We start from the raw sequence: 17,241 nt of genomic DNA on the forward strand, positions 1-17,241 counted from the left end.
CCGGCCAAGCTACAAGTAACAATCGTTTTCAAAACTCGTTTGAACTATTTAATGTGCATTTAACAAGTTTCTATAATTCCCTTATTACCTAGTAGTAGTACACGTTTGTGATGTAATATTATCGAATTCTTTTATAGTCTAATAGCATACAATTTGCACTGTTTGATCAGTATATATATTCTTTATTGCACATTATAATACATTGATACTATCATTTAGAAACATTGTGAGCAAATATGGACTTTTCCCTAGAAGAGATCTCTTTCATTTAACCCAAAACAGTGGCATAGGTGGTGCAACTAAAATATTGTCGAGTATTAAACAGAATTTTTTGAATTAATGCTTTTATCGAATACTAGCTGTTTCATGCGAATTTGTCTGATTTTTTTACACGAAAGCTAGTTTATTTCAATCCTCATGATACAATCTACTTTAATTTTAATTAAGAGCAGTTCAACCGTTTAGTAGTGAAATGCTAACCAACAAACACATGTTCACATGTCTAATAATATAATACTAACTTGAGACTTCATCTACACAAAATATCTTCCTCTCATATCATCATCTGCTTCTTCCTTATCCCATTTATTTGGGATCGGTGTAATATGTTTTTCTCTGTTCATCTCTGTTCGCAGTCATCTCGTTATTTTATTTCTATCTTACCATATCATATTTCACACAGTCCATCTCTTTATTTTTTCTTTTTAAAAATATCCTCCTGTATTGTCATGTACATGTCAATAAATTTTTATATGATAGTAAGAACTGCTGACATAATCTATCTTCTTATCATCTCCGATTTTATCAGGATTGGTACAGCCGCTTAGTCGGTGAAAGTCTTTTTCGCACTTTCACTTTATAATATTAACGTTGATGAAGTTTGGAACGGTTTGATAGTGTGCGGAGGGCCTTTACAGTAGCAGATAATGCAGTATTGCTCGCAGTGTACAGGCAATGTTATACGTTTCAGTATAGTGCGGTCGCCGTGTCTGAACAGTCGTGTGTGAAATATGTACAAAATTCAATAGTGATAATTAAATGATCAATACGGACATGCCTGTTCTTAGTTTTGATAAATTGCTTAACAAGCTGTCGTTTAATGTAAGTAGTTGTTTTATAATCTATGATAATTGTATAATGCTGAAGAATTTGGTTGAGTCAGCTTAGAATTGAAGAATTGTTTTAGTTTTGGATAGATCATTTAATAAGGAATACTAAATTAAATTTATTTATTTGTGATACATACAACAAATTAAATTTATTTATTTGTGATGTACCACTTTTATATATGCATAATCCTTGTTATTAATTAAATATAAGTAAATCAGTATTTATTTAAAAGAGCAATACACAATTTTCTTGCTTATTCTTCTTGTGATGAATCTGCATTCCGAATAAGCGGTAGAATCAAAAAACTTGACTATTCAAACGTGCTTATATTAAGATTATTTGAATAAAGATGATGTGTATTTCTATTTATCACAAATAAATAAATTTATTGTAATCTTGTTGAATTTACATAGTACTCACTGTCTTTACAAACATGCAAATACGTATGTGGATATTCTAGTTTTTTACATAATTAATAAACTTGTTAAAAATTATAATTATTAAAAAATAATAATATTAAATAACCCTGGACAATTAACACAGCGCCATCTAGTCCCACGATAAGCAGAGCTTGTGTTATGGCTACTAGACAACTGATATAAATATTTAGATACTTTTTTGTAAATACATACATAATATACATAGAAAACACCCAGACCGATACAAACAATCATACTCGTAAATACAAATGTTAGCACCGTGCGAGGAATCGAACCCGCGACCGTAGGAAGTGAAGCGGTGTGCTAAACCGCTAGACCATACAGATACATCTCCTAACCTGACACCTTAGTCGTAAACCGAAAGGAATGGCGATGGTTACTATTTTCCATTTTACTAGGGAGGCTTGCTTGCTGTCAGCTTGCTTGCCTGGGAATAGAGCTAGTGATACTAAATACTATATAGTATTAAATAAAAAGATATAACTAAGTACTTATCTACTAGTGTGATTAACATCTTGTCCCGTAATCTAGGAAGATTAGATGTCTAGACTTTTCTCAGCGTGAACATAACAATTGCGTATTTGATTGATCCGCAGATTTGTGTGTTCAGAATTCTAGAAGTTATATTTTGTTTTTTATTAATGACTAGCTACTCGCCCCGGCTTTGCCGGGTAGTACATGTATTATATATATAATTAAATCTTCCTCTAGAATCACCCTATCTATTAAAAAACCGCTTCAAAATCCGTTGCGTAGTTTTAAAGGTTTAAGGATATATAGAAATAGAAATAGAAATAATCTTTATTCAAATAAATTTAATATAAGCTCTTTTGAATAGTCAAGTTTTTTTTATTCTACCGCTATGGGGACGCTATAGGGACCTATAGGGACGGACAGACAGCGACAGCGACTTTGTTTTATATTATGTAATGATAATGGAATGGTGTTCCTGGTCTAACGCTGATGGGGCACCAGTGAAGAATGATGGGATGTGCAACGAGATCAGGTCAGTTAGCCCATTGTGTCGTGAATTCACCAGGAAATTATTTTGTTGGTTTCCAACGGGAACTACTTAGATGTAAACCTGTAAAGTAAAGGATATCTATAACTAAGCCGAGAGCCTGAGTATTCCAGAAAATATATTATTTCTAAAAAGGAAAGTGGAAATATAAAAATATTTTAATATAAATGTGATTTTACGACCCCTCTCGATAGGATCTTATGAATGTGACCATCTGTGACAAGGTCCATCCTTGTCACAGATGGTCACATTCATAAGATTACACTAGTGTTACGTCACATATTCGTTGTAGCTACAACGTATACATATGTCGCGGGTTATTAATTAAGTAACTCATGAAAATAGCTATTTTCATGAGTTACTTAATTAATAACCCGCGACCATCGTAAGTAAGACTAAAGTGCTAGACCATCGAGGTCGCCAATACCTATATCTTAATTACAACCCACTCGTATATATTTTTAGTAAGTGTCGGTTAATTATGTACATATTTAAAGTGCTGTACCTGTCTTCAATGTAAATATATATTGTTTAACTTACGTACAAACAAACATATTATTATAGATATTAAATGCTAGTATTGCTAAGTAGTATAATTATAGAATGTTTATGTAAATATTTGGCTAAATTATCTATTTGTGCAACTGAATACAAGAAACATCCTTGAACCTGATAAACTATTTATATTCGAAGGAAAATTATATGACTGCGAATTAATAATAACTAGCTGTGTACCAAATTTCATTTAAATCGGTTAAGTAGTTCGGTGTGTTATAGCGACAGACAGAGTTAATTTCCTATTTATATTATTAGTAAGGATACTAACAATATTCCAGGACTATTCACACAGCGCCATCTAGTCCCTAGCTATGCAGAGCTTGTGTTGTGGGTACTAGTCAACTGATAGGAATACTAAAATGTTCGTAAATACATACATAATATACATAGACATTTGACGACCATGGTGGTCTAGGGTCTAGATGGCGCTATGTAAATTGTCCTGAGATTATTATTATTATATATTATATAGGAAACATCCAGATCAATGTAAACTATCATACTCATGAATACAATGTGTCTGCATCGTGCGAGGAATCGAACCAGCGATCGTTAGAAATCTATCCATTACATTCTCGTGAATTTTTCATGATAGGCTAACTGACCTGATTTCAACCCTACTCTATTATCCTCCATATCAGATTGATCTCCACGTGGATCCCCCTGGAAAGCATTATGTTAAATTACTATTACTAATTAATTACTAATTCCTGGTGAATTTGCTGCGATGGGCTAACTGACCTTACCTCATACTCAGCTTATCATCCTCCACTAGTGCCCGCCAGTACAATACCATTTAAGCAGTCTAGTGCACCATTCCATCATCAAAATTCCTGGTGACTTTGCTGCGATGGGCTAACTGACCTTACCTCATACTCAGCGTATCATCCTCCACTAGTGCCCGCCAGTGCAATACCATTTAAGCAGTCTAGTGCACCATTCCATCATCAAAATTCCTGGTGACTTTGCTGCGATGGGCTAACTGACCTTACCTCATACTCAGCTTATCATCCTCCACTAGTGCCCGCCAGTGCAATACCATTTAAGCAGTCTAGTGCACCATTCCATCATCAAAATTCCTGGTGACTTTGCTGCGATGGGCTAACTGACCTTACCTCATACTCAGCTTATCATCCTCCACTAGTGCCCGCCAGTGCAATACCATTTAAGCAGTCTAGTGCACCATTCCATCATCAAAATTCCTGGTGACTTTGCTGCGATGGACTAACTGATATTTTATTTATAAATAGCTGTCTCTACAAACGTTGTTTTGCCATATAAATTAATAACGCTATAAAAAAATAGGGGTCGATGAAAGAAGGGTAAAAATTTAGTGTTGTATGTATTTTTGTATGTCTAAAAAATAAAATAAATGTAGGGGTGGACTACCCCTAACATTTAGGGGGATGAAAAATAGATGTTGGCCGATTCTCAGACCTGAGTAGGTCTGAGTATCGGCCAACATCTATTACTACTACTACTACGACTACTACTATCTAGTACTATTACTACTACTATACGCTCACAAACTTTCATGAGAATCGGTCAAGCGTTTCGGAGGAGTTATGGGAACGAAAACTGTGACACAAGAATTTTATATATAAGATATATGTGTTATTATAAAAATATGTATAATATAATATATATACCCTACAGTGAAAACTTCTATTAAAAACTTCCCCTGTATCAAATCGCAGCGGGAGCTTAAGAATTTATAAATTCAAATATATACGTGGAAAAAAAACTGATCTAAACTTATACTCATCTTATCCTTCACTAGTGTCGCGCCAGTGTATACCGTTAGTGCAAGTGAGTGCACAATTCTATTAAAAATATATGTGCCACGGCTAGTGGGATGAGTCGTTACTGCACGCTGAGTCAATATGCTCAAGGAATAAATACAAATTTTGAGTTTGTTGTTTGTGGTTTCTTTACGATTTGTAACTGCATATGATTTATGCATAAATAAATACACATGTATACCTACAATTGATTAATTGTATATTCCAAAACAAAATTATACAGGAAATTATATTGTATTAAAACATACACTGATTCTGTGAATCTTGTCCAGCCCCCAGATAAAATTAAACTCGAAACAATGGATTTCCTTGCTTATTTAGTAGACATTATAATGTAATAAATACTTATAAATACTTGCTAACATAATAATACAGCTGTTCTACATTTGCGGATTCAAGGAATTCGACTTGTTGGTAATATATACTAATGTAATAAAACATAAGAGTTTGAAGACCCTAATATCTGGAACTACCCATCGTATTTTGAAAAAAATTCTGTGTATTAGCCTAACTAGCTATTCGCCCCGGCGTCTTCCGGGTGTACATGTATTATACATATAAACCTTCCTCTTGAATCACTCTCTTAAAAAACTGCTTCCAAATCCATTGCGTACTTTTAAAGATTTAAGCATACATACGAACAGACAACGACAGCGACTTTGTTTTATACTATGTAGTGATGATTCTTGAGGAATTATTAGTTGTGACGTGGTCTAGTGTCAGGAATCAGTCATGCTCGCTTAAATGTCCAGACAGGCGGTGGCGTGACGGATCATTGGGCTCCCTAAAATATGCTTGAGCAGAGTGATGGCTGGCTCACCCGTTATACTCGTAAACGGGAGCTGCATAAAGACACAGATCTGCTCTGATAACTATGACTGAATTATTTTGTTTATTGATTTGTGTCAACTTTGATACTTGATATTTTGTATTCATACAAAATTCATAAAAATGTAATTTAAAGAGCAACACGCAAGTTTCTTGCTCATTCTTCTTGTGATGAGTCTATGTTCTGAATGAGTGGTAGAATACAAAAATATGACTATTCAAAAATGATTACATTAAGTTTATTTCTGTTCTGTGGGTGGGTCGAAGCAGAGAGGTGGGTCGGACGACGAGGTTTCCGGGATTGCTTTTAAATTAAAATGCAGGTGAAACCGCGCGGCAGCAGATTAGTGACATCACATATTCGGAAATGACTTTCTCTATTCGTGTCCCATTATAGTATTGGCCCGGATGTGACTAATATGACGTGACTTGGAAGAAACAATAGATGTTTGTTAATTTGAATATCTTTACCATTGGTGCTCTGTTCTCTGTCTCTATTCGAAGTTAATGCCATTTTATACTAGCTGTTACTCGCGACTTTGTTTGCTTTTTTTTAGGTAAATTATATCCAATGTTCGTTTTCGAGATGCAATGTATTTTCATATCAAATTCTATTAAGGATTTTAATCAGCCGTGGATACTCGCCGACACTATCTGTAGCGAACTCCTTGATAGGTTTTTATACTATTTTTAAATTTTATAATAATATTCTTTGACATATTCTTTATTGTTCACTTCCTATTATATATCGCTGTCATACTAGTTCGCATTTTATTTAATCTCCATTTTCCTCATTAAAACCCTCAGCACCTCTCACTCATCAGACACATTTGATATCTTCACTATCTGTTCGCTTATATCTTTAAATTACGCAACGGCATTTAATGTAGTTTTCAGCAATCATAGAGTCATTCAAAAGGAAGATTTATATGTATAATACATGCGTGTTATAGAATAGAACAAGCCGAGAAATTAAAAAAAAAAATACGACGTAAAAATCTATTGATTGTGTTTTATATTATTGGCATTGGCAATATCTACTTCCTATAATAAATATTTGGTTGAATATTTGCCCCCACTAATCCGTGTGTACTGTGTACTTATCTTAATCTGTCTTATCGTTATATTGAGCCCGTATATCATTCATTTATTGTCAACAGCGTAATTGTTGTTTTTAGAAACAAAACGCACCTGTCAAATTTGGTACTGTTTTACCGCCAAAAATTATTATGAAGTTAGAAGTTGTTGTTTGTGGAAACAAAACGCAGTTGTCAAATTTGTTTCTGTTTTCCCGCCAAAAATGGTTACGAAGTTAGTAATTGTTGTTTGTGGAAACAAAACGCACCTGTCAAAGTTTTTTCCCGCCAAAAATAGTTATGAAGTCATAAATAGTGTCGGTTTGTCGGTTAACGCTTTGTTTTGTGAAGTATGATGATCGTTATTCCGGATAGTATTTGCTCAATGGATTTCTGTAGCATATCTTTTTTTTTAATAATGCTTTATTCATGACCATGGATACAAGTCCTTCAGTCGAATACATTGCAATTCAACGCAGAAATGTTGCTAATGTCGTTAAAATTGTTTAATACATATCATTGATATTAATTATTTTAAACAAATAAAGATAGTATTTATGTAACATTACTAGAACATATAAATATTATTAGACATTACTTTTTTGTTATCTAACCTTACGTTATATTAATAATATTAGTATTATGTTACATATAGTTATATATGTTTAGAATTTTAGATATATATTATTATGTATATGTACTGTGTTATTTATACGCCATCTACCAACTGTCGTTTTTTCTCTACCCAAAGCTTGTTTGAAATACATTGCTTGCTTGCAATAAAACCTCCTTTTGTACATCATATTGACGTCTTGTTACTATAATATTATTATATAATATCTTGTATTAGATGTTTGATGCAATAAAGAATTTATAAATAAATATGTTACCACTTACCGTCAGATAGGTCATCAACTTGTTTGCCATTCGATTTGCATAAAAAATTAACTAGCACATGAACGGTAACGATCAAAACTGGTATTGTTTTTATGTAAGACCTTATAAGTTTTATTCGACACATAAAAAAACTTGTTGAAAGTTACAGTACTTAAAATGCACGTGTGTCGTAAATATAAATTATTTTATCACGTGTCAGTATATGAAAGTAGTGATATATCATACATACAATTGTAAATGAATATCACAAAGTCATGAGTGAATTGATAATTTAAATGAATAACGTATAATTAGCAGTCAATAATTCATTGACTGCTCAGTGCTGCCGCTATCGCGTAATTGAATTATTTATCAGTGGGTGTTGCTATAATTATCTATTACCGCATTAAATATACACTAATATTATGTAGATAGATAGATAAATCGTTTATTGGATTGTTACCAATCACTCATAAATACATATTTTAATATACTAGTGGTCGAAATTAGATCATAATAAAAAATTAAAAGATATCTGAACCTAAAATAATAATTATACAAAAATGTATGCGTGTGTGTGTAATTTTCTTTTATTAATTTACTGTATTTTTATCAATATTTTTTTAAATATTACCATTTTGTACTACTTCTTTATATAAACTGTAAATCTGCGAAATTTCATACTCCTCCATCCGCGCCATTTCAGTATAAAGGTTTTTGCTTTAATTATTAATATACTGAAGGTCAATTGTACTTCGACAAGTTTATGTCTTTGTGTATGACCCGCAGCAGTACAATAAATAATAAGGTCGTAAGCTGAGTGTTGAAGATTATTCAAAACAAAAGACTGAATAAAAAAAATTACTTGGTATAAAAATATATTTTTAAATAACTTTTAAAATTTATGGTATTACAAGATTTGGCTAAAATCTGTTAAAAGTGGTCTTCCTCACTAGTCATTCAGCTGTCAAAGTACTGTTTTTTTATTGTTAAATGATCACGATTTACAGATCCGTTCGTCCACTTTTGATGGACAAACGGATGAATGTTCCGTGACAGTAGTCACGTCGTTCTATTCTCCGTTGTCCAATTTAGCCTTTTTTTTTATTTATGATTAGCTGTTACCCGCGTGTTAAAAAACGAAGCCATAATACCTAATAATATTATAATAGATATGCCTGTACAATTCAATGTGGACTGGAGGACCCATTGCTAGGGGAAGGGAATTGTTAAATTGTTAGTAATGTGGACTAATAACCCTATTGCTAGCAATGTGCCATGTCAGGTCGACTTCCGAGTAGTTCCCCCTGGAACAATCGTATTAAATTCATGGTGAAATTACCACGATGGACTACTGACCTGATCTCATGCTCATCTAATCATCCTCCAGGGGCCGTTCAAGTATTACGTAAGTACTATAGGGGGGCGGGGGCTCTTTTCTTTTGCTTATTTTGGATGACATGGGGGTGGGGGAGTCTGTATGATGATTACGTCATCGGTCGTAATTTACTTTTTTACACGAATGGCAACCCTCACATTGTCTTTGCTAAAAAAACAATACATTAATTGAGAGATGTTTACGTACGCATGGGGGGAGGGGGTAAGAGCTTTGCTTACTTTTGCTGACAACGGGGGATGGGGGGTAAATAATTGTGATAAATCTGCTTACGTAATACTTGAACATCCTCCACTGGTACCCCGACAGCGGAAACCGTAATATCATCCTTAAGAAAAAACCCCATTGCTAGCAGTATATCATATCAGGTTGACCTCCATACGGTACTCCACGGAAACCATCTTGATAAATTGCGTGAATCGTGAATTTTTATTCGCATATATACAGTTAATGTCCAGGCCATGCTATTAATATGTAAAAAATAAATAATCTATAACGTTGATCACGATGGACTAACTGACTTGACTACATGTTCTTATCACCCTCCACTGGTGGACTCCACTAAGAGGTATCACAGACATTATCATGATGACGTGATACCAATGTTAATGTGCTTATACACGACAGTTACCTCTTTTCATCAAGTAGGTCATCTGCTTGAGGGCCATTTCAGTTGAATGCAAAAACAATAAAGTATATAGGTTTTGTTACGCCGCAATTGATGCCATATAAGACCGAAACAATAGTTTCGTTCCTGCTGCTTTATGACTCGTTCCACACTATGTATAGGTTCATTCCAGGGTTGCCAACCATAAAACGATCTGCATCCTACAAAAAATCGGATTATATCTCTCATATTATCTTTTACCTTATCTGGATGAAAGGCGGTCCTACACCGTGCGTTTTTCAAGAAATTTTTTGCCACGTACAATCACGTTGTGGATTTACCTTCCAGCAATGGTATTTCTTTATTATTCTGTGCATTCTTCATGAAATTTTTTGCCACGTACAATCACATTGTGGAATCACCTTCCAGCAATGGTATGTCCGAATCGATACGATATTGAAATCTGCAAGAAAAGAGCTTATTTCTTCCTAAAAGGCCGGTGACGCATTTGCAATTGCCCTGGTGTTGCGGGTGATAATGTGTGCCGGTAATCACTTAGCGTCAGTTGAGGAGCAAGCTTGTTTATCTACTATGCTATAAAGAATATTCGTAGCTCAGTATCTTGTACAAATTTGTACGAGGCTGACTATGTCGCTCAGCGGTGGTACGATGGGGTAACTGGCCTAACTTCATCATCATCCTTCACTGGTACCCCGAAAGCGTATTCCGCAAGCGCATGCGGATGCACCATTCCTAAAAAATAAAACCCTTGCAGCGAAGACCTAAAATTTGGAATTTATTGAAGTGTCCTCTTATAGTTGGCATCCCTGGTAGATCGTTGAACGGAAACTGTACTCATTGTTAGTGAGTTAATGTTATTTCGCATTATATCGAGTGTTCCCGACGGAGTGGAAACGACTCAGTCGGATACTACGCGCCGCAGAATACGCACCGTGTAACTCGTGCTTTGATGTTGTTTAAACACAATTTTCAATTATAAAAGACTTAAAATTGTGACTTCAAAAGGATCCTACCAATTGTTGTTATAAACTTTGCTAACTAAGTAATTGCAACTATTAAATGATTCACAAGTAACTGCAATAGTGTAGATTTTAATCTGAATCGAATGAGAATTGTCTCCAATTGTGTTACATTAAAACGTGGTCGGAGTTTCGAAGTTTTTAACAATATATATATTTTCAGTGATGTGTATAGAGTTTTAAAGCAATCTGTGAATCTATATTTAAATGCACTAGTCATTGATAGATTCTGCGGTGTAGTGGGGAATGTTACATTCTTTCTGTGTTCATTCATAACAGACTTAGTACACTATAGTTTTCAGTGGAGTGCTATTTTCGAAGCAATCAAGAACGTGTTTCAGTAAAATTGTGAAGTGGTTCTCTATATAAAATGGTTATATGGTATACAGATAAATGTAAAGAAGAGGTGATTTATGTTTATTATTAATATTATACATATAACATACTTTTCAAAACTATTTTTGTAGGGATGGCTTTAAATTTGTGTATTCGCAAATTTTGAGTCGTTTTAAAATGATTATTTTACAACTGTATCGTTTACCGTTTTATTTTGACATTTTACATCAGTTAGATTTTTTGTGAGCCTACTAGAGGAGTTGAATGAGGATATAGTCAGGTCAACTAGCTCATCGTGATTTTATCCGTATTTCTACATTGTGTAACAATAAACATACTCACTTTTCCGTTTATACAATGTTCATTGTGATAACTATTTAAACATATAATTACTTTAATCTATAAACTATATAATTATTATCTTCCTTAAACTATGAAATAAATTTATTAGTCGATATAATTATTTGTACTTCGAAAGAAATAGAAATAATCATTATTTAAACAAACTTAATGTAAGCACATTTGAATAACCATCTTTTTTTATTCTCCTACTCATTCGGAACGCAGACTCATCACCAGAAGAATGAGTCCTGTTCATCTTCTTATAACTTGCGTGTTGCTCTTTTAAATGACTGTTCTAAGAAAATACACATTAATAAGGATTAGGTATGCGACAATAAACATATTAACGAGGATTTGCAAAAGACAGACTCTTTTGCGAAATTTATACTATATTTATATCTTAATACATGAATAATGAGTTTAAACTTGCGTGTTGCTCTTTTGAGTAAATGTTTTTCAGAATGATATTTTTAAGAGTAATTACAATGTACAAATACAAAGATGATAAAGTAGTAGAGACGTAGAAAGTATTAAATGACTTCCGTCCCAACATGCGCAGGAACTGAAGCGATGACCGCATACCTCGACACAACACCATCCGATATGGTTTCAATGATCGCGCACGCCCGCGCAGGGTTAAATGGATGTGACCTCAGTGATGTCGAGGCCAGAGACAACACAAGTGCACACTTTACTCGTCTTTTTTATGTAATTGGAATAACAAACCAGCTGACGTGTACCATAAAGAAATTAGAAACTTGTAACCTTATATACTTCAATTGGAATTTATCACGATGGTTTCCAGGGGGACCGCGTAGGTCAACCTGACATGATATATTGCTAACAATGGGTTCATTAGTCCACATTACTAACCTTACCTCCTCGTACGTATAATATATATGTATTTACAAAAAAAATGTGTAACTATTTATTTACAGATATCAGTTGTCTAGTACCCATAATACAATCTCTGCTTAGCTTGAGACTAGATGGTGCTATGTAAATAATCCAGAGATATTATTTGTATTATAATTTCACTCCTTAATCGTGATGTTAGGTTATAAGGTAGCATCCCTCGATAAATGGGCTATCCAAAACTAAAAGATTTTTTCAAATCCGATCTGTAATACCGGATAGCTTCGCAAACGTCACTATTTGTAATGAATTTGAATAAATAACAGAAATTATTTGATATTCATTCTGTATAGTTACAACTAGAGTCAGAGCGTTGCTCTATATACCTAAATGTTTTATTAGTAACGTGCTCCCGCGTAAATACATAACTTTATGTCCGTCAGGCCCACATTATTTTACGACTGGAAGTGACCTAAAGACCATGTTTTGGTAGAATTATTTGAAAAGGTAGAACTTGTAAAATGTCGTCTGCGTGGGCAGCTCAGTCTATCCTATTTCAGCCGCCAAGAACCGTGCTTTGTAACCTGAGTTTCTGGTTGAGTGATATGTATCATTGAAATTACAGCGTGCGCTTGACACATTAGTACTCCAGAAGCAAACCACAGCGTATAAAATATTGTGTTTGCGTTGTAGAATAAGATTACTAATATTAGATAACGAAATTATAGGATGGAAGTCATGTCATCTCAGTCGTCCGGGACGGCATCGTATATGTTAACGTGATGTCCTAGGTTCTGTTCTTTCATATAGGTGACTGATTACAGGTTCTGTTCTTTCATATAGGTGACTGATTACACTGGCCGTCCAGTGGGTCGTCAGTTTATTTGTCATTCGTTTTATTTCTTTCATATAGGTGACTGATTACACTGGCCGTCCAGTGGGTCGTCAGTTTATTTGTCATTCATTTTAATTCTTTCACATAGGTGACGGATTACTCTAGCCGTTCAGTGGGTTCTCAGTTTATGTCATTTCATTTATATCTTTCATATAAAAAAGTGGGTCGTCAGTTTATTTGTCATTCAATTTATTTTAAAAAAATCCAACATATTCTTTCCATGTCAACACAAATCATACGCAAATGTTTTATTTATTAGCAGCGACATTTCTGCGTCGCTCTATTCAATTTAATATATACAATTTATTGCTAAATCATTATGAAGTTACATTTTACAGAAATAGTTCTGAGACAACATCAGTGTCACGGTTTTCCCTGACATCAAACAGAACATATCTCTGACGCGCGTTTCCACCAGCAAACATCTGTCCATCAAGTTTTATACCGTGTCCCTCATGTAAATAAAGGCGCCATTCCCATATCATGTGAATAAATATAGCCGTTCTATCTGACCTAACTTTTCCACTGAAGTTTTAAGGCAAACTCTTGGGGGAGGAATTATTAGTACGAGTAGTAGTAGATTATTAGTAGACCATCCGTCTGAAGGCAGACAAGGTGTGCGGGATTCTTACCCACTAAAAAACTGGTGTACCTACGAGCGCCTTGCCAAAGTCACGACATCGCGTTCGCATTTTACCGCGACTCCATCGAAATTGGCCTGCCCTGTTAATCTTGCAGGACTTATGTCATTGTAAGGGATTAGTAATGAGGTCTAGTGACTATTGTTATACTAACACTGCCGTGGTATATCCACGTCAGGTCGGTCAGTTAGTCTCTATTGTATAAATTCCTGATGAATTTTTCACGATGGTTAGGATTAGGTTAGTCAGCCACTAACCTAACCTTATGCTCATCGTATCAGCGTATACCATTTGTGCAGGCGGGTGTACTATTCCATTATCATAAAAGAAAGATTCTACAGAGCACAATTTTACACAGAATTATTTGGTCCTTACAAGATTTGCATCTAGCAAACTATATAACGTAATAATAATTACAGATGGTTGTTTGTAGTGATGATGTAATATAATCATTATGTATATGTTTATATATAAATAAGCGTTTGTCTGTTTGTCAACAGAGCGACCAGTCGTCGCCGTTCCGGCGGTGGACGACGGGCAGCGGCGCTGGCAGCTCGTACCGTCACCACGATCACCGCAACATGTATAACAAGGTTGGTACCACTTAGATCTTTACATAGTATAAAATGAAGTCGCTTCGCTTAGATATTTTAGATCTAAGTGAAAGACGAATGCAGATGACACTCCAAACCCGTGGAAGGATTTATGGAGCGGCTGGAGCCAGGAGATGGCTTTCAGCCGCTCCGTAAGTCCTTGTCTGCCTGCTTGTCCTGTAAGACTTTAGTCTGTGGGCACCGATAGAGGTTCGAACCTCGCTCAGGTCGTCGTAACTTCGATCCCCGTTTGATTTGGACCCCTGATTGAGAGCTACCAAAACTAATATACTAATCACATAAATCTAATTAATTAGTTTATTCATAAATAATTTATTGATTTCTTTTGATATTCATTATTCATGAACAGCGCCACAGACATCACATTGTCATATGACGTCAATGGATGGTCCATTGCTATTGCAGAGGACTAAAGTGACATCTCTCTGTACTTTGTATTTTTTCAGGTTCAGTACCGATCGATCCCCCAATCGGAGGGGACGTATTTCGATGGAATGTTAAGTCTAAAAACGTATACGTTTTTACAACTTAATTGGAAATGGTAATATATTGTCAGCAGCAAATTAGCGAGGGCGCAGCACCTGTGCCATCGACGGGAAGCAGCGGCGGCGTGGCGCGGTGGTCCCTCGGCCTGGAGCAGCTCCTAGCAGACCCTGCGGGGGCTGCGGCCTTCGCTCACTTCCTCTCCAAAGAGTTCGCAGCTGAAAACATACGGTAGGTAGATCTCTTACCACAGGTGTTAGGATAACAATGATAATCCAGGATAATTCATTCAGCGCCATCTAGTCCCAAGATAAACAGAGCTTGTGTTAAACAAAACAAAAAAATATATATTTCAGTATGTACCCAACATACTGAAATATATATTTTTTTGTAATTGCATTCATAATATAGATAGAAAACACCCAGATCATTATAAACTATCATACTCATGAATACAAATATTTGTATCGTGCGAGGAATCGAACCAAGCAACCAACCAACCAAACAAGTTTATAGTAAATGGTATGTAAATGTGGCATCAGGTTCTGGTGGTCGTGCGAGCAGTACAGCGCGACCGAGGAGGAGGTGAAGCGCGCCGCCCTCGCCGCGGAGATCTGGCAGCGACATCTCGCGGAGGGCGCGCCCGAGCCCGTCAACGTGGACGCGGCAGCACGCCGCGCCGCCGCCCTCCGCCTCCACCACCAGCCCTCGCCCGCCGACCTGTTCACACAGGTACTGTTGACGACGACAACAACAACAACAATCGCGGAAGGCGCGCCCGAGCCCGTCAACGTGGACGCGGCAGCACGCCGCGCCGCCGCCCTCCGCCTCCACCACCAGCCCTCGCCCGCCGACCTGTTCACACAGGTACTGTTGACGACAACAACAACAACAATCGCGGAAGGCGCGCCCGAGCCCGTCAACGTGGACGCGGCAGCACGCCGCGCCGCCGCCCTCCGCCTCCACCACCAGCCCTCGCCCGCCGACCTGTTCACACAGGTACTGAAGACAAGAACAAAAACTACAATCGCGGAAGGCGCGCCCGAGCCCTCGCCCGCCGACCTGTTCACACAGGTACTGTTGACGACAACAACAACAACAATCGCGGAAGGCGCGCCCGAGCCCGTCAACGTGGACGCGGCAGCATTCCGCCTCCACCACCGTCGCCCGCCGACCTGTTATTTTCGCGGAAACCGTCAACGTTGCTCTTTGGCGGACGTTGAACTTTAAGAAAAAATTTTCATGGAAAGCTTCAAAAATTACTAATTTCCATACATTCCATCGTCGCCTATTTTATTTTAACCCTTTAAAAAATTTTGATCATCATATTTATTCATATTTAATCAACAGCCTAAAAAATAAGCTTCAAGTTTCTAGCTTTATGACGATACTTCCATTCAACCCGTTACAACCCTTTTATCGCATTAAACAATAGCCTATGTCCATTCTCAGGGTCCAGACTATCTGTGTACCAAATTTCATTTAAATCGGTTCAGTAGTTTTGGCGTGAAAGCACGACAGACCACATTATTGTATGTATGTAATCTGTATGTATGTAAAATAAAAGTGTAACATTCAGTTACTTAAGAAAAAGATAAGATCATGCTTGGTTTTGTATGGTAGGAGGTACACAGAGTTACTTTCGCATTAATAATATTATTAAGTAAAGTATTACAGGGCAGTACCCCTACGACAAATGTTTGTATTGTCACACAAATGTTTGTCTGTATACGGTTATCGTACTTGTGAAAGTGGACTCGTCTTTGACTGTCCGCCGTTATTTGTTCAATGTTATGTGTATTCAACAAATGATGTTGTTCATTCGAGGACAGTACTGTAAATAATGCAAATATTTGATCTTCCAAAACAAAAGCGCTTCCATAGTAGCGGACCGGTTTGTTGGACTCGTTACATATGATTTTTTATAGACGAGTCGGCTGTCTTTGGAAACTGATGTTATGCTATATAAATACACTATAAACTAGCGGACCCAGCCACACATTGATGTGGCTCAGGTTAAATAATATTGCGACTATAAATTGAGATGTAAGCTATCCTATCTTTCAAGTTGGATTAAATTGCACACAATGTACAAATCAATTTTCCGATCGGTTCAGTAGTTTAGGATTCCATCGCGGACAAACAACGTGACACGTAATTTTATATGTAAAGATATCACTACTAAAAAATAAGAGCTGATGGTAGAAGAGTGAAAACTTATTTTTAAATGTCGAATCATAAAAAAATAAAACTGAAAATTATGTCCACGAATATTCAGCCGTTCTTGAGTTTTAGCGAGACTAACGAACTGCAATACATTT

General features: G+C 36.1%; 1 protein-coding gene across 1 annotated transcript in view; it reads left to right on the forward strand.

Moving 5' to 3' along the window:
• The window catches only part of LOC131846550 (regulator of G-protein signaling loco-like), a 109,667-nt gene that overhangs the window by 84,335 nt on the left and 8,091 nt on the right, over positions 1-17,241 (forward strand). The window contains exons 4-6 of the mRNA XM_059195885.1: positions 14,324-14,416; positions 14,997-15,151; positions 15,463-15,652. Of these exons, the coding sequence (XP_059051868.1) occupies positions 14,324-14,416; positions 14,997-15,151; positions 15,463-15,652 (438 nt within the window). The remainder of the gene's footprint in view (positions 1-14,323; positions 14,417-14,996; positions 15,152-15,462; positions 15,653-17,241) is intronic.

Source organism: Achroia grisella, unplaced genomic scaffold (assembly GCF_030625045.1).
Source record: "Achroia grisella isolate CSIRO2021 unplaced genomic scaffold, CSIRO_AGI_Agris_v1 utg511, whole genome shotgun sequence".
Classification (NCBI taxonomy): Eukaryota; Metazoa; Arthropoda; class Insecta; order Lepidoptera; family Pyralidae; genus Achroia; species Achroia grisella.